Source organism: Thunnus maccoyii, chromosome 19, assembly GCF_910596095.1.
Source record: "Thunnus maccoyii chromosome 19, fThuMac1.1, whole genome shotgun sequence".
Lineage (NCBI taxonomy): Eukaryota > Metazoa > Chordata > Actinopteri > Scombriformes > Scombridae > Thunnus > Thunnus maccoyii.
The window spans coordinates 22,469,955-22,492,667 of record NC_056551.1 but is presented as its reverse complement, the minus strand read 5'-3'; the positions used below and the strand labels follow the sequence as shown (position 1 = coordinate 22,492,667).

Genomic DNA, 22,713 nt, shown 5'->3' with positions numbered 1-22,713 from the left:
CAGGCACATGTTCTGGTTTGGTTGAGTTATGCTGCCTCAGTTATTTAATTTGCTTTCAGGCACCTGACAACACCCACACCGACACACACACACACACTCTCCATTCATGCATCACGCAACTCACACTGATATCACGGATCTCCACACCCCGTACACCCCGTACTGTATATATTTAATACCTTTAATTTGACCGAATTTGGTTTAATCTGGGTTACTTTGATAAACAAATTTATCTTTTGTTAACTCTTTAACAGGGTGTGTCTCCTCTTTGTTGTGGCCACTGGGGCCAGGTCATAACAATCGGGGGCTCGTCCATTTAGGTTGTTTTACTAAGAAAGTTTGTTTGTGCCTCGCGTAGCAGTGGACACATGGTGTTGATTGCACACACTGATCAGTTGATTTGGTCCAGCTGTTTGCTGGTTTTGGCTGCATGCTTTGTTTGCCAGAGCAGCTCTGGTTTAGCTCTGGTTTTGCTCTGGTTTCTGGTTTTTGGGAGGTACACCATGTGTTTTTTTTTTTCTCTCTATGGAAACATTGGTTTCCGACCCAGTTTTGGATTGTCGAGTACTGTTCAGAAGGTAAGTATTACTGTCCCGATGCGCTGTGTACAGAGATTTCCCCTTTGGGCTGTATTGGAGTTTCCCCTTTGGGTTGCCCATTTGTTTTTGTGTGTGTGTTTAGCAACATGGTTAGTGTCAGTTGTTTTCAGACAACTGTCTCAGGGGCACATCCACGTGATTTTGTGGGGTTGCCTGCTGACAGGTCACTTTACAAGTCTGCTGGTTTGCAGTCTGTAAATACCTGCCGCAAACCACATGAAGACTGGGTGAGTTGTTAGTAAGTTTTGGTTAGGCAGTTAGGGGGAAAGTCTATGTGAGGATTAAGTTGTGCCTCAAGTGTTTGGCTTCCTTAACAAATTTTTTTGAGGCAGCTAAAGGAAGCATTTTTGAATGGCTGCACAAAAGAGCAGTTGAACACTGCGGATCACTATAAGGTTGAAATCGGTGACAAAAGTCTCAAGGACACGATTAAGTCTATTTTAAAGGCTAACTTTTATGTGTTGCAAGGTGCAGCGGGAAGTGTAGTTGAGGATGCTACTGGTTTGTCTTCGCCATTAGGTCACAGTACTGGTTTGTCCTTTAAACAGCAGAGGGAGTTACCATTGTTGCAAATGGAACATGAAAAGTTAAAGCATCAGGTTGAAACTGAGGAAAAATGAGAAAAGTAAATGTCAACTTGATAAAGAATTGGGTTTGGAAAAAATGAAGTGTGACACAGAACAGGCTGGGATTACTTTGGAGCATGAAAAATTAAGTTTGATCAGAGAGGTTAGGTTGAGCCTGGAAGCTGGTCAAGGGCAAGGTGGAGATAGTTTCTTATCCGGTAACTGCTTCTCCTCAATTTTTAATCCGGTGGGTAGTTTGGAGCTTGTTCCAAGGTTCAATGAGAGGGACCCTGAAACATTTTTTTTCTGTTTGAAAGAGTGACGGACGCCAGACGCACAATCATGTTGCAGTGTGTACTGACAGGAAGGCGTAGGAGGCATATGCAGCTTTTTCTGTGACAGATAGCTTGAGTTATGTATCAGTGAAAGCCACTAGTCTTAAGGTCTATGAGATGGTTCCCGATGTTTATCGCCAGCAGTTTAGGAATGGTAGAAAGGAAGATAAACAGTCCTTGAGTTTTCACACAATTTGCTGAATACTTTTAATTGTTGGCACACAGCTTCTGATGTGTAAACTTTTGATGATTTGTGTGATCTTATTGTTTTGGAACAGTTCAGAAATGCAGTTCCCAGCTGTATTGCCACATATATAACAGAGCAACAGGTACAGTTGGTGAGGCAGCTGCGTTAGCAGATCGGTATGTCTTGAGTCACCGCAGTGATTGGAGAAGCGGAAAAGATAATTGAGGTAATTCCTGCGGTGGTGCAAAACTTTTGCCTCGTCCCTCACATAAGCCTGCATGTACAGGGCTGCATGTACGGGGCAACGCTTAGCTCTTGGATCCATTGTTGAATCTAAGAGCTAAGTGTCATTCACCATCACCTCTGCATCATTCTCCGTCGCATTGTTCGCCAGCTATGCTATGCTCTACAGTTTCGGAGCAGAGGCCATTGTGTGTGTGTGTGTGTGTGTGTGTGTGTGTGTGTGGTTTTAAGTTCTGGTTCTGGCCTGATTCCAAAACTGGTTCTGGTTTTGAGCCATTCATCAGCCAATGCTTTTGTGTCCTTGGTTGATAGTGAGAAGCATGTTCCGATTAAGCTGTTGCGTGACACAGGTGCTCAATACTCATTTATTGTGGAATTGATATTGCCTTCTTTTACCTTTTTTAGACAGAAACGGGGGATTTCGTCCTGATGCACGGTATGGAGATGGGCTTGATTGCTGTGCCCCATCATTTTATGGTGCTGAATTGTAAGTTGGTACAGGGCATTGTTCCTGTTGGCATGAGCCCTGTGTTGCCACTTGACGATGTGGTTATGATTTCGGGCAGCGACGTGGCTTGTGGTGCTGTGTGGGCCAATGTGCCGGAGTCTCCTGTGATTATTTCCAAACCACTAGCGTCTGGGGAGCCGGATGAGAGTGGTCGGAGTGATCCAGGGGTTTTTCCAGCCTGCACCGTGGCGTGTGCACAGGGCCCTGATGTGTTTGCCCAAGACCTGCCTGATCCAAAGATTTTTCCATATTATAGTTCTGTGACGCACGCACAGAGCTGTAATATGTCTGATCCAGGAACGCCTGTAGTGAAGGTATGGTGAGTGCAGAACATGTGGTTTCGCTGCCTGATCTTCCTCCAGCTGTTTTGGAGGGAGCAATGGGGCAAGAGCCAAAGGGTTGATTCATCTGTCTGACTTATGGAAAGAGGCTTTGCCAGTTGAAAAAGAAAGATGCTGCACATGGATACTTTTTTTCCAGGACGATTTGCTGGTGAGGAAGTGGGAAGTGAGTTTTCAGGTTGTTGCGCCAAGTAACTTCCGTGATGTGGTGTGGTTACAAGCAGCGCAAGATAACTGTGGACATTTGGGGATAAAGAAAACATATCAACTTGTCCTGTGAAGTTTCTCTTGGCCGCGGTTAAAGCATGATTTATCCAAATATGTCAAGACATGCCATATATCGCGCTGGCTGGGGAAGCAAGTCAGGTTGTTGAGCCTGCTCTGTCTTGTCCCATTCCAGCCGTTAGCCAGCCATTTGGACATTTGATCATAGACTGTGAAGAGGCACAAAAAGACTGAGACCTGGTGACCCCTGGTGTCATTTTTGTTTGGCATTGTGATTAACTTGTCTACTCTCTCTCTGCACATGCTCAATAGGACAACTGGCGACACCTGGGGGCCCATGGGGTTGCCAGATTATTGAAGTCTGGGGTGCATCTGCAGTAATCTCTCTCCCTCCTGACTGCTTGTTGCTGCTGCTTGCAGCTCTCTACTAGTTTGGTTTAGTTATGCTGTCTTAGTTATTTACTTTGCTTTCATTCACCTGACACACACACACACTCTCCATTCATGCATCACGCACCTCATATCAATCTCCACACCCCATACTGTATGTATTTAGCTGCAACTTTAATTTGGTTAATCTGGGTTACTCTGTTTAATAAACTTTTGTGTCTCCTCTTAGTTGTGGCCACTTGAGCCAGGTCATAACAGTGAGACCTGGTGGTTTTCCTGGGATTTAAAAACCTTATGTACAGTAAAAAAAAAAAAAAAAAACAGCAGTTGAAATGGTTCTGAAAAAAGATCAGAGCAAAAAAGGCTATTAAGCATTATATATCTATAAGCTTTGTTTCCATATTTGATTCAGGCTTCGACAGACAGTGAATCTCCACTACCCGTTTATGTTGAGCGTACCCTTTTTATGTAAATAACCACATTATGCATATGTGCTCATGCATTCAGTGTTATCTGCTCTGCTTTATTCACTACGCACACTTATTCTTTTCCCGAATCTTACTACTGCTAATAAATGTAACTTTCTTCCCTTTTACATTGTTTTAAATATCCAAATCCTCCGAGGAAGGAAAGCAGAGAACGGGAGGGCACATGGACGCTTTCCAAATGAGCCCACGATCTTCTTCTCCTGCTGCTGCATGTCACGGCCGCCAGCCCAACACCAACTGCCTTAGGGCACTAAAACATGCTCTTTGACTGAAGGAAGCTGACACAATTCTGCTCACACTGCCTTGTGCTTCACCCTTGAGAGCAGTGCTATTCTAATCTCAATATCTTCAATTGCCAAAGATGTCTAGATAGGCCTATAATCTTCCTGGAACATAAAACCTTCCAGGAGTAAGCTGTAAAGTGGTAATGTTCAGCGCATTACACATTGTATAAAAGCCCGATTGAACTGTGCCACTGTGCCATTCATTGAATCTCACAGGTATTACATCACCTGCAAAGAAAATCTGTACACAGAGTCAATACGGTTGGCTAATTTTACAATATGTGAACAACAAAAACACAATTGAAGCAATGAACACAGTAATCTCATGTCATCTGATTCATTTCTTTACACTGCGATAATGGACATTCAGATTCGTATTTTAAACTCTTTGTTTATATTATTTGCTATATATACTTTGAAAAAAACATTCACAAGAGATATTCAAAATTATTCAAGCAAGCTTGCGTGTACATTCACTTTTAACAAACATACATGGAGTTTAATCATGTATTTCTGAAGCATGTTTCTCGTTTGCCCTTAAAATGCAATACATGATTCTCCAGAAGCCCCAGAACCTTTGAAAGTGTCTTTGCGCTGCACAGTCTGTCTAAATCTGGGACACCTTTTCGAGGTCCTCCATGATCAGATCCTGCTCTTTGATGTCACCTCTACCTGCCAAGCACTCTGCTTCCTGACATGAGCACTTACCGTTCCTCACCAACACTGATCCGAGTTCTGAGCCTGATCTACTTAGGATGGCTGGCTGGACCGGAAGCACAGCGTTTGCTCGGATCCGATGCGAGTAGGTCTTCTGGCGTTCAATGTCAGCGGAGCACAGCTGGAATTTGAATGCCGCCTGAAAGCCTCTACGGAAGTTCTCGTTAAAGAACCCGTAGATGATGGGGTTGACGCTGCTGTTGAAGAAGGCCAACCAGTGAGCTAAGGGATAGACGTAGATATTAATGACACGATACTGGTGCTCTGTCAGGCTGGCATAGTCACTCAGCATCATCAGCGTCCACAGCGGCAACCAAGATAAGATGAAGAGCAGAGCCACCACCAGCAGCATCATTATCACCCTCTTCTTCTTCCGTGAAATTGTGTGACGACCCTCCATGCTTGGTTTGTTGTTGCCACTGCCCTCTCCAGAAACAATTCCACTGCCTCTTAATGGGGGAACAGTGGTCTTGAAGAGGGTGAGGCCAATACGAGCGTACATGATGACGATAAGGCTGAGAGGGGCGAGGTAGATGTTTGCAAAGAGGACGGTGGTGTAGATTTTCCGCATCTCCTGATTGGGCCAGTTTTCCCGGCACCAGTAGAAGGGGCGGGTGTTGTTGTTGTGGCCAAGGACTATTCGCACCCTCTGCTCCTTGGTGACCTGCAGCATCACCCCAGAAGGAAACATGATGGACACAGCCAGGACCCATATGATAACGATAATTAACTTTGAGGTGTTGATGGTCAGCTTCTGCTTGAAAGGGTAGACGATGCACCGGAACCTAACACAAAGGGGATTGATGGACATGCATGAAGAAAAAAAACACGCACACAAGCAGATGATAACCAGTCATACTGTACAATTACAACCCTCACCTGTCAACAGCTATTGCCACTAGAGTGAAGACAGATGCTGACACAGATATGCCTTGAACCATACCACTTAGCTTACACACTACGCTACCGAATGGCCATCCTGCAGAAAAAAGAAAAACTGTTAAATGTGCAAGTGTAAAAACATAAAGAAAGGGAGACAACATGAATAATTTAAATGCTAGGATTACTCCTAATGGGCAGAAAGTATCAGACGCTTTCTAGTAATGAATATTTCACCATTTCTGAATCAAAGCTAACACAGAAGCTTGTGGTATATAAATGATGAATTGATAATGCTGTCATTTTATAACACAGTCTCTGTTCACAGATTGATTTATTTTGATTTATTAGCACAAAGGAAGTAATAAAAGCAAAAGTATATAAACACAAACATAGCAGGGATTGTGCAGCAGAGGTAAGAAAATTCAAAAATAAATATGAATAAATATGGAACAAATACTGACAATGATGGACAGGTTTCATATTCCAAAGTGATGGGCTTCTGTATTTTTATAGCATATTGTCCATGAGTTGTGTGATAATAGGGAAGAGGAATATCCTTTGCTTGTCTAGTTGGATATGAATGGACATCAGAGTTAATTAAAAATAAGTTGTGAAATACTTTAGCTAAGCTATACTTTTGAAACATATATTTACACATAAAGATACATGTTTGATAAATATTAATGTTGGAAATGGATAACATTTATTTTCTTAAACAGGGGCTCTGATGGTTCATGGCAATTTGTCGCAATTGCCAATATTAAAAATTTCTTTTGGATTAAAATAATTTTTTGAATCGAAGAGGGGTATGTACTGGCCCAAACAGGATACATTATACTATCTATTTATCTACTAATACACCTAAAAAAATTTGCAGTAGTGACTTGGTTGATTTCAGTATTATTAAGAAACAATTTAGCATCTTCCTTTGTATAACATTTATTTTTATTTCTGAAAATGATAAAATAGGATTTTTTGACATTTGGGGAAAGTTTGTTCATCTGGAACCACTTTGCAGTATATGATAGAATATCATTAGCTTCTCTGATCAAGGAACCAAAGTTAACTTCTGATATGACAATACTGGTATCATCAGCAAACAGAATGGGTAATGCAGATTCAGACATCCAAGCCAAGTCATTTACGTAGATGAGAAATAGAAGTGGCCCAAGAATAGATCCTAGGGGCACTCCACAATAAAGCTTGATTCCATTAGAAATACCATCGTTTATAGATACATATTTATCTCTATTATTAAGGTAGTCACTAAGCCGATAGATAACAACATCCTGAAAGCCATAGCGGTGAAGTTCAGAAATGAGAATTTTATGATCAACTGTAAAAGCCTTCAATAAATCCAAGAATATACCAACTGTGAACATATTGTCTAAAGCTGTAAAGATTTTTCTATAAGTTGCAAGAGAGCTATGCATGTTGAGTGATTTTGTTCAAATCCATAGTGGTGTTTATAGAGGATATTGTTATCATTGAGGTGTTTTAACTCTCTTGCAAAGACTAGCTTTTCCAAAATTTTGGAGAAGTAAGTTAAAATAGAAATTGGCCGGTAATTGGTGAAAAGGCTAGGATCCAACGTATGATCTTTGCAACTCTCAGGTCTCTTGGGACAACCCAAATTTTAAAGAGACTGAGAGGACATGAGTTAGTGGCTCACTTATTGAAGATGTTACTTCTTTTAAAAGCTTTGCCTTGATTTCATCATGACCTCCTGCAGAGTGATTGAGATTGACAATAATGTCAAGCACTTCTCTGGATGTAGGGGGTTCAAATCTACACAATGCGGGAAAATAACCAGTATTCTTATCTATTGGACATTCATCTGTATGAACAATTTTTTTTGCAAGAGTGCTAACCACACTGGCAATGCTATATCAGAAGGGTTAGTAAATGAAATGTCACCATCAGTAAATTGAGATGGAATTTTCACAGGAGCCTTTTTCTTATTAAGTAATTGATTAATGATGTTTTACGTGGATTTTATGTTACTAGCAGCCTCTTTAAATTTGTCTGAATAGTATTTCTTTTTTGCTATATGGGATAGATGTGGAAATTTGTTTTTGTATTTGTATGTATCAAAGTTGTGGGGAGGTGGATTTAGCAGAAATCATTTATATAGTTTATTTTTCTTTATAGAGGACTTCAATAATCCCAAACAGAACCACGATTTACTAGCAACTAAAGGAAAGCATTTATTGAAATGTAGAGTTGATTATTTGTGAAAATGATTGGTATGCCAATTCAGCATCCAGTTGAGTATAAATATTATCCTATGGAACATCCTCAATCATGGATTTGAAGCATCCTAAATTCCCTTCCCTAAACCTACAAAAGCATGCTTTATCTTTACACACATGTATGACATCAGTTGCTGAAGTCAATACGGGGAAGTGGTCTGAAATGTCTGTGCACAGCATCCCTGAGTTGGATACACAAAAGATTTTTTTAAAATACTGTCAATTAGGGTGGCCGTTTTATTTGTCACTCTAGTTGGTTTGTATATGAGAGGGTAAAAGCAGGATGAATACAATACATTTGAAAAATCAGCTGTGGGAGAGTGATTTTCACTTTTGAAAAGACTGACAGTTTTTCTTCATCATTAATAAATCCAAAGCAGCAGCAAGTACATCAATGAAACAGGTGGACGGTAATACCTCCAAATTTAAATTTAGATTTAGTTGCGTGATTAAAGAGAGAACAAGTAGAACAAACAAAATACGTTATATCCTGACCTGTTATGATGTTGTCCACCAGCGTGGTTGGCATGCAAAAGATGCCAACCAGCAGATCACTGATGGCGAGGTTGAGAATGAACAGGTTAGTGACCGTGCGCATATTCTTGCTGCGCAGCACGACGAAACACACCACCCCGTTGCCCAACATGCACACCAGGAAAATGAGCAGGTAGGAGACGGTGAAGATTGCAGCAACAGAAGGCTTGTGGAGGTAGAAATCAACATAGGTGATATTCTGGCGAGTCAAAGGGTTTTCCTGCAAACTTGAGGAATTGAAAGGGTTCATGTCCTCCCTGGTGGTGTTGAGAATTAGATTCTGGGTCATGGTGATATCTGAGAGTAACAGAGAAAGAAAGGCAGAGGTGTAATACATGGATAACTTATTATGTGCTTGGCATGTTGGTGCATGTGTATACATTATTCTCCTTTAACAAAATCAGCCAATTATAAACCAGAACAACATTACACACATCCTCCCAGTACAATCCTATAGATCAATTGGTAATTACAAACAATAGAACCTCTCCAGAAATCAATAGTCCAATTTTTGCCTCTTTTGATTATTGTGGGTTGGTTGATCCAGTCAAGTGCATGCTCTCTCACACACTCTAATATCAATACCAAAGTGACCAATCTATTCTGAGAGCAGTGGGGAGGTGCGCTTGATAGCTTGCCGATTGGTTACATCAATCATGTGAATGCAGCACTGTGGGGAAGGAATTAGGTTACTATTGACTTCAAATTATTTATGACACTTAAATTTGACACATCTTAATGTATTTTGGGACCTTTATATCTTCTGCAAGGTTAGGCTCATGCCTTCTGCAGAGCCTGCAATACTGCAGAATATTAAGATTAATCAAAGTCCTATTTTCATAGAATAGGATAGAATAAACTTTATTGTCCAGGCATTGTTAAGGCAGGAAAATTGTTAGGCTATTTCATGTATTAATTTCTTGCAGCTGAACATCTGCTGTACAACTGTTTATAAAGTGAAGTCTTTCTCATGTGAAAATGGTTTTCAGTGGGACAAACAAAAAAAAGTAGGCCAGGTTTATTCAGTGATGAATATTTAATTGATAGTATGTGATGAATCAATTATTAGCATGTTAATAAGTAATTACATATGAAATCATGCAGTCTAAATAATTTCATTTTCACACTTAATCACGAACAGTATTTTGAAAACCTGTAATTGTATCTAATAAATGATAATACATTTTTCCTCAAAAAATGAGCTGTTAAAAGATACTTTTTGTTCTGTCAACCCTCTGAGTAAATTTTCAGTTTGAATTATTTCCAAAACTGACTGAGCAGCACCACTGTGACAGTTTAACTCTTGAAAAAGGTGATCAGAGATTATAGCTGCACTGTTAGTTATAGCTCCTTGCCTATAAAATAAAATTAATCTTGCTACCAACTGCATGCATCAACAAATAATTAATTAACATAATCTATGAGTAGCAAACACCTACAATTCAAACATTTAAAATTTGTTTTTAATCTATCTGGATTGTTTTCCTTGAAACCCTTTGCCCTATTGTTCTTTTAACAATTAAATGGATGACTGAGAAGATTTTTTGAGTTTGAGCTCATTTCCAAAATGTCATACATGCAGTATATCTGGGATTAAAGAGAAAATCATTATTCCTGCAGATCTGTAGCCTGACTGAGCTTCAATATTCCTATGATATACAGAATCAGACAGTTTTATCACTTTATGATCCAAGGACTTAAGTTATTGTACCTACTACACTTTCAAAAGTCATGCCTGGTGGGTATCAGCCTTTACACTGCCTGAGTAATAACAGTTCAATATAAGTGATTAAAAAGTCCGTCTTTATCTGTCAAAGTCTGTCTTGATTTGTCATCCATGTGCAATCATACAGCTTTAATATCTCTGTTGATTTGCAATTGATTCATGTAACAACAAAAGTAAATAATACAGTACATTCCTAATAAATTAGCCCAGGTGATGAGATGGGAAATGACAGTTTGATACAGAAGTACAGTGGATTATCTAGTTTATAAATTCTCAAATTTCACAAATAACTCTAGATACTTTCTTACCTTTCAGGAAACAGTATCTGACTTGTATTCCTATCTTCTCTCCGTACAGGCGTTGTAAATCCGTTTGACAGAAATTCCACTCATAGAGCAAAGCTGCGCACTCTCATCCCTATGTTAAACCCTGCGTGTCTGCTCAATGCGCCTGCCAGGCAGAGACTGCTGTAGCGCTTATAGATGACAGAGAGCAGATTCACTCAAGAGAGATGTACTGGGCGGTGCAGGCACAGGGAGCAATATATGTTGTGTAAATTGAATTATATATATGTGTGTGTGTTGGAGTATGCACCAAGGATTAGTCAGTGGTTGAGTTGCAGCACCTGCTGTGCTAATTTTCGAGTGGCAGTCTTTTTTTGCAGTTTCTGCAGGTGTAGTCTGCACCTGACTCTGTGGGTGTTGATTCTTCTAATTGTCACACTGTGCAATGACTCTGTAGAAATGGGGGGGCAAAGGTTGGACGTCATAAATCAGGCAGATAGGTGTTGGGGAATCTTAGACCAACTCTTACGAGGTGTCAGGCCTCCTCCTCAGTGCTCACTCCTGCACTAATCAGGTCTTCCATGAGTCAAGTCTCACCACTCACCCTTCACATCTTCACTCCTTCAGAGTGGAAAAAGTGAAGTCTAAGTGCTGCACAGAAGTGTCTGTAACTGAATCTGTTTTAATTGGTATTTTAACTGGTACATGTCGACTAAAATGTCATTAATGCAGGCTGCAGCACGCCCCACAAATTAAAGGGTGCAACAAAGATACACAATATTGCAAACAGAATTTGTGTTTAATGGCATACATGAGAGAAAAATTGGCTCAGAAGGTAAAAACAGAGGGATGATGGGTCGAGGGATTAGAAGCAGAGGTGAGACTTAATGAAGGGGCAACACCTGATCAATGCACAGGAGTGAAAGGTAAGATGAAGAGGTCAAGATTAATCGTGCAGGGTGGCCACTGTGCAGTAGGTTGAGGAGGAGGTTTGATAAGTAGATGACTTACATTTGACCTGAGTAGAAATGAAGATAGAAGGGCAAGAAACAACAGTTCAATTAAACCCTTTAAACTACTGCAGTTGCTGTAGAATGCTTAATTAACACGTTGAAATGCCTTGAGCACAAATCCTGTCAAACTGTTGGGATTCTTAGCTCAGGGAGAGGTGAGAGGGAGGAAACGCACTGTCAGCTAGAGTTTGTATGAAGTTTGATAGACGAGGCGTTTTAAAAATAGAGCTTTCAGTGTGTACTGAAATTTCTAATGGTTGTCATGTTAAGTTATAAGAATTATGTTGTGATTGATTGTGTGTGTGTGTGAGAGAGAGAGAGAGATAGAGATAGAGAGAGAGTGTGTGTATTTTTGTGTGAAGGACGTGGAAAATCAAGGATGCAAAAATGATAATAAGCTCCCATCAAAAAATTCACTCTCAACTTTTCTCATCTCTGCAGTTTTTTGGCTCATTGCCTGTTGGCTTAATTAGTCTCAGGCATTGTTAAACAGCACTAATTAGAAATGTTCTTTCACAGACGCATACACACACATATAAAATAACAATAAGACAATGATTTCAAGCAACGCCAGCAAGTTATTTTATGGTCTAATTATGTATTTTTTTCACTTCATCTCATTTAATGAAAACATTGAGAATGTTGTTTTTGTTGTTATGTTAATACAGAAAGAAGGACAGAGGGAGAAAGTTACACCTGGGTCGAGTAACACCTGTAACCCTGTCCTACAACAGTGAAATGTTATTTATTTATCTAACCATTGTTTGACCAGGTAAGTCCTATTGAGGTTGGAAGCCACACTAGCAGCTCTGTGAAGCTGTACTGAGGCACAGCGGTGCTTTGAGCTAAATGCTAACATCAGGGTTGCCAACCTTTGACTTCAGCTTGGAGTGAGATTTGTCCCTGAGGGGATGGGGGTTACTCTGAGCAGCATGCATGAGAATAAATTACAATATACTCTAATAGATTTGTGTATATTACTGACTTTCCCCCTAATGGTCTGATTAACCGTTGTTTCATGGTGCTGCTGTTGCGCTGTGCTGCTCTAACTTGTCTGTCCGTGCGCTGTCAGTGTCCTCTTTTCGTGCCGCAACGTTATCAGTTATGAATTTGTTTTTCTGTGTGAGAAAATGGACGTGTGGCGTGAGAGTGTGTGAAAAGTGTCAACTGCATGAGTCTCACGGTCAGTGCGTGAGAGTTGGCAGCCCTGTTACTAACATTAGCATGCTAACATGCTACAATGATGCTAACATGCTGATCTTTAGCAGGGGTAGTGTTTACCATTTTCCTTGTCCACCATCTTAACTTAGCATGATAGAATGCTAATATTTGCTAATTAGCACAGAACTCAATCTACAGCTGAGTCTGAAGGGAATGTCATTAGTTTTGTATGTATTTGATCATAAACTAAAGTATTGGACAAATTGTAATTTTGACCTGCAATTAACCCTGAGAGGATATATAAAGTGTGTACCAAATTTCATGGCAATCCGCTCAATAGCTGTTGAGATATTTCACTGAAAAAGTGAACATTTTGACCTGCTGGTGGTGGTAGAGGACAAATCAGGGGATCACCAAAGACCTTGGGATTCATCAACTGGGGGTCATGAATGTCTACACAAAATTTCATGACAGACCATCCGAAGGTTGTTGAGCTATTTCAGCCTGGACCAAAATGGTGGATCGACTGATCAACAGACAGACTGACATTGCCATCTATAGAGCCATAGTAACAGCATTGCTAAAAACAGATAACAACAATACTAAAAAATACTAAAAATAATCTATGGTGAATTAATAAATGGTGCATTTAGCTGGGCCTTCGATTTCTCCGACAAATGCGTGTTAATGATTGCAAGACTATTACATAGTGATCATCAAAAATGATAATTACAGGCAGTTAACAAAAAGTGTCCATGCTGTAGTTTGCCTTGTTGGTTTCTTATTCACAGTGACTCAGTGAGTTAATAATGAGTGATGATGATGAATTATTTAAATGTAAAAAAAAAATAAAGTAAACTAAAAATAACTATCAAGCAGAAATTGTCCATTAAGGGATTAAATAATCCCATTGCCCTTCCTCCTCTCCTTGCCTGAGGCTATTGGCCAATCACATTTTCTAACAGTGCTCTTTTTTTTCTTCCATGGCTGCCTGCACTCATCTCTCCAGGCAACATTTCTGCTTAGTGTCCTTATATCTTGTCCCCTCACTTAAAAAATGCATGTTTGCAACTCATCATTACCTTTCACCGAACTGACCTCTGCAGGACTAGTGATCAATAGTGATCAATAATGGGCACAGAACATTTTTCATGTGTGTCAAGCTTTTTCATATAGATATTGAAAAAGTATAATTTAATTATGTGATACAGTATATCAAGAAAAGATAATTGAAGTACAACTGCTTACACAAAAGCAATAACTAAGTGTTGCACAAACACCTGAACTTTTATTGAATTAAACCCTTTATTCAGAATCACATAATCTTAATTTAATTATGAAACATGATTTTGAGTGTAACCTTATTGCCTGCAGATGACACAAAAATTCCATGAAATACAAAAAAATGGTTGAACTACATTACATTACCATGCCTCTTCAGAGCAACATGAATATGAATATATGTATGTCCTGAGGTGCAAATCCACAAAAAAGTAGAGGGCGAGAGAATAGAGAATAGAAGAGAATAGAGACTTTTATTTTCTAAAACTCACAAGAAGATATGACAGGATTTTAAAACAGTAATTTGCATTCCCCTTCTGGTTCACATTAAAACTCTCACAGCAGTTCTAATTCTAGTTCGGCTATTGTCTATTTAGGGAAGAGAGAGAGGAGTGCATTACCTTACTGGTAATAAAAAAAAAATACATTAGCCTTTCAGTGTTATCTGGAGAGAGAAATATATACAACCTTTTCTATATTTCTGTCGTGAACAGCAGTTTTTGCTATGCCTCTAATGGGCTTTTCAAATTTAGTGTCAATGTCGAAACCAAAAACCATACTGAGAGCATTGTCTCCCCATTTGTGCACCTTGCAAACGAATGAAACCCACTAAAATGAGCTATTTGTGTTTTAAAATGCATGGCTTTGTATTTTAGTTTTAAAAAAAACTGCAGTCTGACATAAATGTGTGTGCCAGTTGGAACTTGGTTAAAATGCATAATACATGTAGTAACTTTAATACATTGAACACCAATTCAAAAATGTGCAAAAATACATTTTTCAAATGGATGCATTTAGACATATGGCCTGATTAATTGAGTGACCCTTTCTCATAGCAGGAAGGCCATTAGAATGAATCTGCCATCTAGTTGGGTTCTTTCTCTTTGGACTTTACGTGCTCTCTCCATGTCTGTGCTGGTTTCCTTCCACAGTCCAAAAACATGCAGCTCTAGTAAACAGGAAACTATATTTCCCATGCTGTAAGTGTGAATGTGTTTGTCTATGTAGCTGTTTGACACTGAATACATTTACGGAAATAACCACGTGTTTGTACGATATTTGGTATCGGGTGTGCAAGGGGGAGCAGTGTCAGTGCTGGAAAAGTAATGATATAAAGGAGGAAGAGTGTTTGCTGTTCTCACAACAGTAATAGACTATAAAACTTATTTTTCTGTTAAAGTTTTAATTAATTACCATCATGAGTGTGAGGCACAATCTCCCTTCCTGTCTTTGGAAACCCATTTGTGCCATGAAAAGAAAAAAAAAAGATGAAAATACAGGGTAAAAAATAAAAATACTCATGATAAAGTCAAAATCTTGACCTCTTATCTCACAAATTTGACTTACTGTAAGCATTTTTGTTTTCATCATTTTTAAGCATAAGCAGTTCAGAAATCATATTTTTACTGTTGAGTTTTGAATCAGCACTCTGTGCTGGTAAATGTGTAAGGTTGGCTTACAATGGAATTCTCTATTAAGAAAGTCATGCATTTAAAATTTTACTTAAATGATAAGGCTGGCGTTTTTCTATATCCTTATTGTTAACAAATCTCAACTTCAGAGCCAAGTATTGCGTGTGTATCCACATCCTGATATATTGTATTCCTCTGTGCCGTAGACCTCCGTTGTTGTACAAAAACTATTAAAAACACGTCAATGAGCCACATAGTTGCACTGAGTGACCTGTTCCTTCACTACAAAGATTACAGGCATGTTAATTGGTTTAGAAACAGCTCCAAAGACTTAAAACAGCCGTCAAGTCTTCAGTCTCCAGAGAGTAGTTCAGTGTAAGGCAGACACCACTGCACCACTGGGGAACATAGTTACGTTTACAGTGCCACGTTAGCTTGTTGTGCTACATATCACAACCCCTTGACTTTTTACTTAAGTTCTTTGAGAAATTTACAATGTGGTTGAAAGTAAGTAGTAAGTAAGTAAAAGAACAGAAAATACACTTAAAGTATCAAAGGAACTCATTATGTAGAATGGTCCAATCTAGAGTTGTATATTGCTGTATATATTATAGCCTACTATTGAATTATTATCACTAATATTTGTGCTAATCAAGTTTGAGCTAATTTTGGCTGCTTTATTTCCTGTTTAGTAATGTAATCTATACGAATGCATCACAATTTATTAGATGATCATATATTTGTTTGAAAACTCTAATTGTAAAGTAACTAGTAACCAGGCCTTTAGTTGTCAAATAAATGTGGAAGAGCAAAAAATATAATATTTCTCTCTGAAATGTAGTGCAGTAGAAGTAAAAGGAGCATAAAATGGAAACACTCAAGTCCCTCAAAACTGTACAGAAATTGAAAAAATGTACTTAGTTACCTCCCACAACAGCATAAAAGTCATTTATCAAACAATTTTGAGTTAGTAGTTGTTACTGTTATCGATCAAAATACTAAAAAAGACATGAAAGTGTTATAATCACAGTACAAAATAGTGACCTCATTTTTTGTTTTCAAGGCTCAACAAAAGAAGGCGGGACACTGCACATTAACTACAACTAAAAATCTGGGTTAACAACACGACATTAAATAGAACAATAATTACAGGCCTCATGAGTCAAAAAGAAAATATGTTGCAGTGTCATTAACCTCATTATTAAATTGTCTACCAAAAGTCCCACCCCTCCTCTTATTAGCCCCTCTGAGAGCTAACTGTAATACGTTTTCTCTCAGTATCCATTGCTTTATTTGGATTGTACGTATATACATTTGCTTTTGTTTTCTTTTACGCATTGTAATGATAGTATAATTAGCATAATGTAGCATTCTTATTGTCTTCAGATCTCACAGTGTGACAGGGCAAAGACAGGGCCATTGAAACTGCATGAGCTGCACAGTTTGTGCTGTGGACCCATCACCCTGATGCCTGAGATTCAACACTTTTCCAACATCATGTTCCTTGCCTGAGTTAGAACATAGGAATATTAATTAAGAGACTAATTATAAATCCATGATTGCCTTCGCTGGTCTAAGTGAAAGACATTTTATTAAGAAAAAACTGGCAGTATGGCCTTGATGAACTGCCTACAACGCCCAGAGGGAAAACACGCTAATGGCTCCTCTCGACTGAGAAATGACACAGTGAGCAGAGTCTGGACAGACAATCACAGGACATTGTTACGATCCTTGGAGACCATGTCATGGGAGGGTTGTACAGTACGTGTTGAGAGCCAGCGGGTGCACCGTCAGTTTATTAAGAGTGTTAAAGCAAAGGCGGAGGAAGAAGCTTCAGAGCAGAATGTCAATTTCTATCCCTGCATATGCTGATTGTTTTTTTTCCCAAAACATTTAGTTTCCACATCTCCAAATCAATTGATAGCATCCTTTTTTTTTACATTATTTCTATGTAGTATTTCTAGTCTGACCAGGCTGACAAGACTTGAATATGACACTTGTGTCATAAGAGTTATGCTGTCATTACCCCTGCATTCAGATGTGCTGTAAATGTCTCTTGTATAGAGAGCTGTACAAGACCTTATTTCTGTCCAGATATGCTTATAAGCACTCATCTTTTCTTGGTTTCAAATTAGCACAGTTATGCAGACATTGCCTACGCTGCCTCTGTGATTTCTTGCAGAACATTTCCAAGTGGCAATGCATTTAGGCGAACAAATCAATCTTTTTGAGACTGCAAACTGGTACCTACAACATGTTTAACTGAATCACAAATACAGAGCTCTAGTGTCTTTATATTAAGGCCGGCATCGAGTGACTTGTTGTTGTAGCAGACTCCTTTAAAATACAAGGTGTTCTCATCTTCTAAAAAGGTAGTAGATATTGTAAGACTATGGTGTTATCATGCCACTAAAATGGATTTTAGATGATGGTCTATTAAAGATACTGTCCCAGCAAAATGTCAATTTTGAAGAGAAGCTGTTGCAAAAGCACTTTTTACCCTGTACACTATAAAAGCAGTTCTTCTTCCAGGACTGGAAGTTACAACCTTGCACTGCCTCACAGTGGTTGTTTGATTTTCAATGAGTTTCTAAAAGTGTGGAGAAAAATATTAGAAACACCTTTAAGTTGAATCAACACCCCCCCAACATAGTGTCAAACAAAATGCATGTTTGACAAAGGTATATTACAGTGATATTGGATTGGATTTCATCACACTGCACAGGTTTTCCCATTTTTCTCACTTTCAGATGTTGTTGGATGCCTTAACAACTGATGATCCAGCAGCTGATTTGAACAGTTGAAGTTCAGGTTTCTCTGTTTCTCAGGGCTCATGTTTGTCACCTGCATTGCACTCCTACAGTACATGTGCCTTTTTGGAAAGAGTCACTACTGCCCCCTTGAGCCAGAATACAATGCAGTTTGGAAATATATTGTACACCATTCGGACATTATCTGAGCAAAGATAAACCAATACATACATACATTTAAATAATATATTTGCTCATTTTTGTTTACATAGTGAAATGTTTAAAGTGTGAACATGATATTGGCTGGGATGTTACTGGATTTATCACACTTGTCGGAACTGTCTGCGGTTATGTAATCGACACATGCAGGGGTTTCAGGATGTTACTCGTTTGTCTAACTCAGACAGGTAATCCCTTCCTGAGCTTTGGCAGTCATACTGTCATTCATATCCAGTCACTCGGGCAAAACCTGTAATATCTAATAGCGCTAACCTGAGCGGATGTCTGACGTGGTCTCCCACACAGGATTTCATTATTACACATATCTTTCCTCCCAGCAATGACAAGAACCCGGTTACTCACAGTGATGAGCCAATTAGTTTCATTACAGCCAAACGCATGTCCTGTGATCGTGGAAACTATGCAGCCCTAATTTCTCATCTTTGCTGTGAGACTGAGCACTTACAGCAGGATGTGGTGATTGTGTGTACAGCATTTAACCCAGATGATTCCCTTAAAAACACATGTGCAATCCACATGTGCAGTCCACGTTTGCATCTCCCTAACCAGATAATTAATACCCTAATCACATCTTATCTTTATGAATTTCAGATTCAATTTGCTGCAACAATCCTATCGTTGTACTTAAAAATAATAATAGGCACTGTAAGAAGTCTAAAACACTTTGTGACTTCTTAACTGGCCTTCTGTAAAATGCATATTCACAAGATAAACTCTGTATTCACACTTATTTTGCACAGCATTGTTTCAAGCTCCCTTTGTGATTTGAAACCCCACCCATTAGCAGCTGCATGGGCTAGAAAAACACACCACACACAATCATGCATTTAAGAATCATTTGGACTGTTTTATTGCTCTCAGTCAAAACACTACTCCATAAAAAAAACACTGAGTTCTGCTTTCTTCTGAGTAACCTATGGTTATTGAGCACATAAGATGCTTGTATAAAATTGGTTTCAGAGTTAGAACATCAAAAATATGACATTAATTGAGGAATCAGAAGTCAAAAAGTCAACATATACAGATTACACAACAAAGACGGAAGACAAAGTGGTTTCAGATTTTTGGTTTAAACAGTCTTGTGCTTCACATTTCGACAGCATAACGATGTGATTGTGAAAGCATTAATTAAAGCCCTTATTTGCATTACACATCAAGCAGCACTGATTGTGCACCTTCTCTTCAATCATGTGTGATGGATTTCAGATGACTGAGATGTATTACATTCAGATATGCATTAATATCCTAAGTTTACTGAATCAGTTACAGTAAATACTTCATTCTGCAAAAAAAACAAAAAACAAAAAAAAAACCCAGCATGATCAAGTCATTAGAGAAATACACGAAAATTAACAACTGGTGCATTTCATTTCTTATTAAACTGCCACTAAAATGGATTTTAGATGATGATCTATTAAAGATACGGTCTCAGCAAAACATCAATTTTGAAGAGAAGCTGTTGCAAAAGCACTTTTTACCCTGTACACTATAAAAGCAGTTCTTCTTCCAGGACTGGAAGTTACAACCTTGCATTGCCTCACAGTGATTGTTTGATTTTCATTAAAAAAAAAAACCAAAAAAACAATAACACATATATTACATAGTTTTAAAAAAATTACTAAAAGAATGAAAATTTCTCACATTAACAGCTTTTGAATATGATCACATTGTAAAAGGAAAATTTAAATAAACTCTTAGGCTGAGTTCATGGTGAAGCGTGTGAGATCATCAAACTGCATTCATTGTTTGAGATGGGTTAAAAAGAATAGGCCATCACTCCCCCGCCCTACCTACAGTACAGGAAACGTCAAGGGAAAAAAAATCAGATAATTCAATTTTCATGTTTGATTTTCCCTGTATCTGTAGAGATCGTTAAAATACGTAGCATTTTTGGTTTTGAAGGAAAACGCTAACAAGTAATTTTGATGGAATTACCCTTTAAAAACACTGCAAAAAAAAAAAAAAAAAAATCATACATATTTCATATTGATAAACAAAAAACAAAACAAAAATACAATATCTTAAGTGTCACTGAACAAAAAGGAACTCAAAGTGAAGATCCTATGCAGTGCCAGTTGAAGAAAAAAATCAGTGTTTGAACACAAATAATTGCACAACAGATGTTTTTAATATATATAATGCCTGGCACCTACAGAGAAATAAGAGGTAGAGCTACATACAGATATAATACATCTATATCTCCCTAAAACAGGGAAAAGACAGCTGAGTGGATACAGACCACTGAGAAAGAATATCTTCAAATTTGCACAAATTGGGAAGTTAAGTGGTAAAAGCCATACTCAAGATTCAAATGGCAAATTATTTTGCCAAGACTTTAAATATAATAAATATAGGGAAAAATGGAAGAAAAGGAGGATAAGAAAACATAAAAATAAGATTGTTCCAGTTTGTATGGTGCTGAACCATTTACTTCTTACAAAACTGAAACAAACATGGTATTCTTACATTATCTTCTGGATGTATTTTATGAATATGCAGCCTTAGATGGATGCTTGATAAATAATGAATATGCCCATGAATACAAAATGAATGTCCGCTCATGACTGTGCATAGATGACCTTTTGTTCACTACAAGAAAAAGGAGGATTTTTCATGTGTGTCCCCTGAACATGCAGTACCTCCACTATGTTTTAAACTTAAGACTATAAAAACAGTACTATCAGATGAGAGGGCTGGTTATGTTTGGTGTTCTTTGGAATAATATATAAAAACTGCGAGGAACTCCTCCTAATATGTACAGAGTGAAATAAAAATTGGTCTGGTTGGTATGAAAATTATCTGCAATCTACTGTACAAACCCATCCTGGACGTCTTTACTTGGACGCTTGGTAAATTATTAGCATATGCATTAATAAGACATTAATGTCTCGTAAAAACTGCATACAGATGACCTTTTGTAGCCCTTTTTTTATACAAGCAGTCATGCAGATGAAGAATGATCAAACAGATCTTGTCACCCCCTCATTAAAATTCAGTACCGCCAAAGCGTTTTAAATTTTAAGACAAATATTTCCAGCCATTTTGATTGAAATCCTCACATGAGGAATATTAAAAATACCGTTATGAAGTGGTACTACAGTAGAAAATTATGTTTATGTTGTGCTGGTTCTGCTGTATCTTTGGATAATTCATTCACAGATCAGTTTCAGAGCCCTTCTTCCAGAAGAAACCATTGTCCTCAAAGTCTCGGTCTATTCGAATCTGAGGCATGCCTTTATATGAACCTCTGTCAAGACTGAAAGAGCAAGAAGAGATATAGTGCGATATAAACGTGGTGTCGTGTGAACTCAAAATCATACAGCATGAAGTCCTTGTGCATTTCCTTCCACGGAAAATGTGTGATGCGAATGCCAGCTGATATTCACTTACTCAGCCACTGTGGGAGAGTCAAAGTAGCGCTCAGCACGGCGAATGCGTGTTAAGGAGAGTCTGGGATTGATCTCCTGAGGGAGAAGAAACAGAAAAACACTTTTTTTAAAAATACTTCACTGTCACTCTGAATTTTCAAATGGACTAAGAGAAAAGAAAAGTTAAGACAAGAAAGCAAACGCAGCAAAGCTGATTTTAGGAGTTAGAACATCTTTAACAGTTCAAAGTGGGAGGTTAAAGCAGCATTAAAAGAACAGTCAGAAAAGCACAGTGATCCTTTTAGATGTTAAATTTGATAAAGCGCATGCAAGAAGGACTAGTGTGACAGAAGAAAATTGTGAACACGAAGCCTTTAGAAGCAAAGTTTTGATCAGCCAGCATGAAGCTCGTGTAACTACCGCAAAGCAAACCCTGGCTGGTACTCACTATCCAAAGATTTATCCCCCAACATGGGCTCCTGCTCCATCATATCCATAGAGATTTTTATACTGGGGATCTTTTCATGGTAGGGATAGTCAGACTGTGGGAGGAGGGAGGGAGAACATTAATACGTTGGGACTTTCTTTTAAAAAGGTGAGGATCTACAGGAGGCTGTAGACAATCACAAGACATTACTGGACATACATACATCTACATATAGAGACATTTGGAAAGATTTAGTTTTAAAGAATTTTTTTACTTACAAACTCTATTTCACTGTCAATGCTTCCCTTCTTCTTGTTTTTCTTTTTCTTCTCATCCTCTTTCTTCTTTTTGTCCTTCTCTGGGATGACGTCGTCCAGGTAGCTGAGGTCATGTTGGGAGAACAAGTAGTCCATGGCCTTTCGGACCGCAACCAACGCCAATATCTGTAGACCGGGAAATTGTTTTATGAGCTTTTATCGATCTCTATGCTTTTGTGTTCA

At 38.5% G+C, this 22,713-nt stretch overlaps 2 protein-coding genes across 3 annotated transcripts in view; both read right to left on the bottom strand.

Moving 5' to 3' along the window:
• Positions 1 to 3,752: 3,752 nt before the first annotated feature.
• LOC121885693 (neuropeptide FF receptor 2-like) lies at positions 3,753 to 8,840 on the bottom strand. The gene is made up of 3 exons (XM_042395380.1): positions 8,513 to 8,840; positions 5,763 to 5,862; positions 3,753 to 5,668 (listed from the first exon to the last, which is right to left on the bottom strand). The coding sequence occupies exons 1-3, from the start codon at positions 8,838 to 8,840 to the stop codon at positions 4,774 to 4,776; spliced, it is 1,323 nt and encodes a 440-aa protein (XP_042251314.1). The 3' UTR covers positions 3,753 to 4,773.
• Positions 8,841 to 20,480: 11,640 nt separating this feature from the next.
• The window catches only part of LOC121885257 (electrogenic sodium bicarbonate cotransporter 1-like), a 31,301-nt gene continuing 29,068 nt past the window's right edge, over positions 20,481 to 22,713 (bottom strand). The window contains exons 23-26 of one of the 2 annotated variants that reach the window (XM_042394536.1): positions 22,492 to 22,656; positions 22,235 to 22,328; positions 21,809 to 21,882; positions 20,481 to 21,674 (exon numbers count right to left, since the gene is read on the bottom strand). In XM_042394536.1, coding sequence (XP_042250470.1) covers positions 21,839 to 21,882; positions 22,235 to 22,328; positions 22,492 to 22,656 — 303 coding nt within the window. In that variant the 3' untranslated portion in view covers positions 20,481 to 21,674; positions 21,809 to 21,838. The remainder of the gene's footprint in view (positions 21,675 to 21,808; positions 21,883 to 22,234; positions 22,329 to 22,491; positions 22,657 to 22,713) is intronic. The other variant, XM_042394537.1, reaches the window with a different exon arrangement.

Excerpts from the sequence above, each read along its gene's own strand:
- LOC121885693 (XM_042395380.1), bottom strand. The coding sequence starts at position 8,840 with ATGACCCAGAATCTAATTCTCAACACCACCAGGGAGGACATGAACCCT. Across the intron at positions 5,863-8,512 it reads GGTGGACAACATCATAACAG|GATGGCCATTCGGTAGCGTA; the intron begins GTCAGGATATAA and ends TTTTTTCTGCAG. Across the intron at positions 5,669-5,762 it reads GTGGCAATAGCTGTTGACAG|GTTCCGGTGCATCGTCTACC; the intron begins GTGAGGGTTGTA and ends CCTTTGTGTTAG.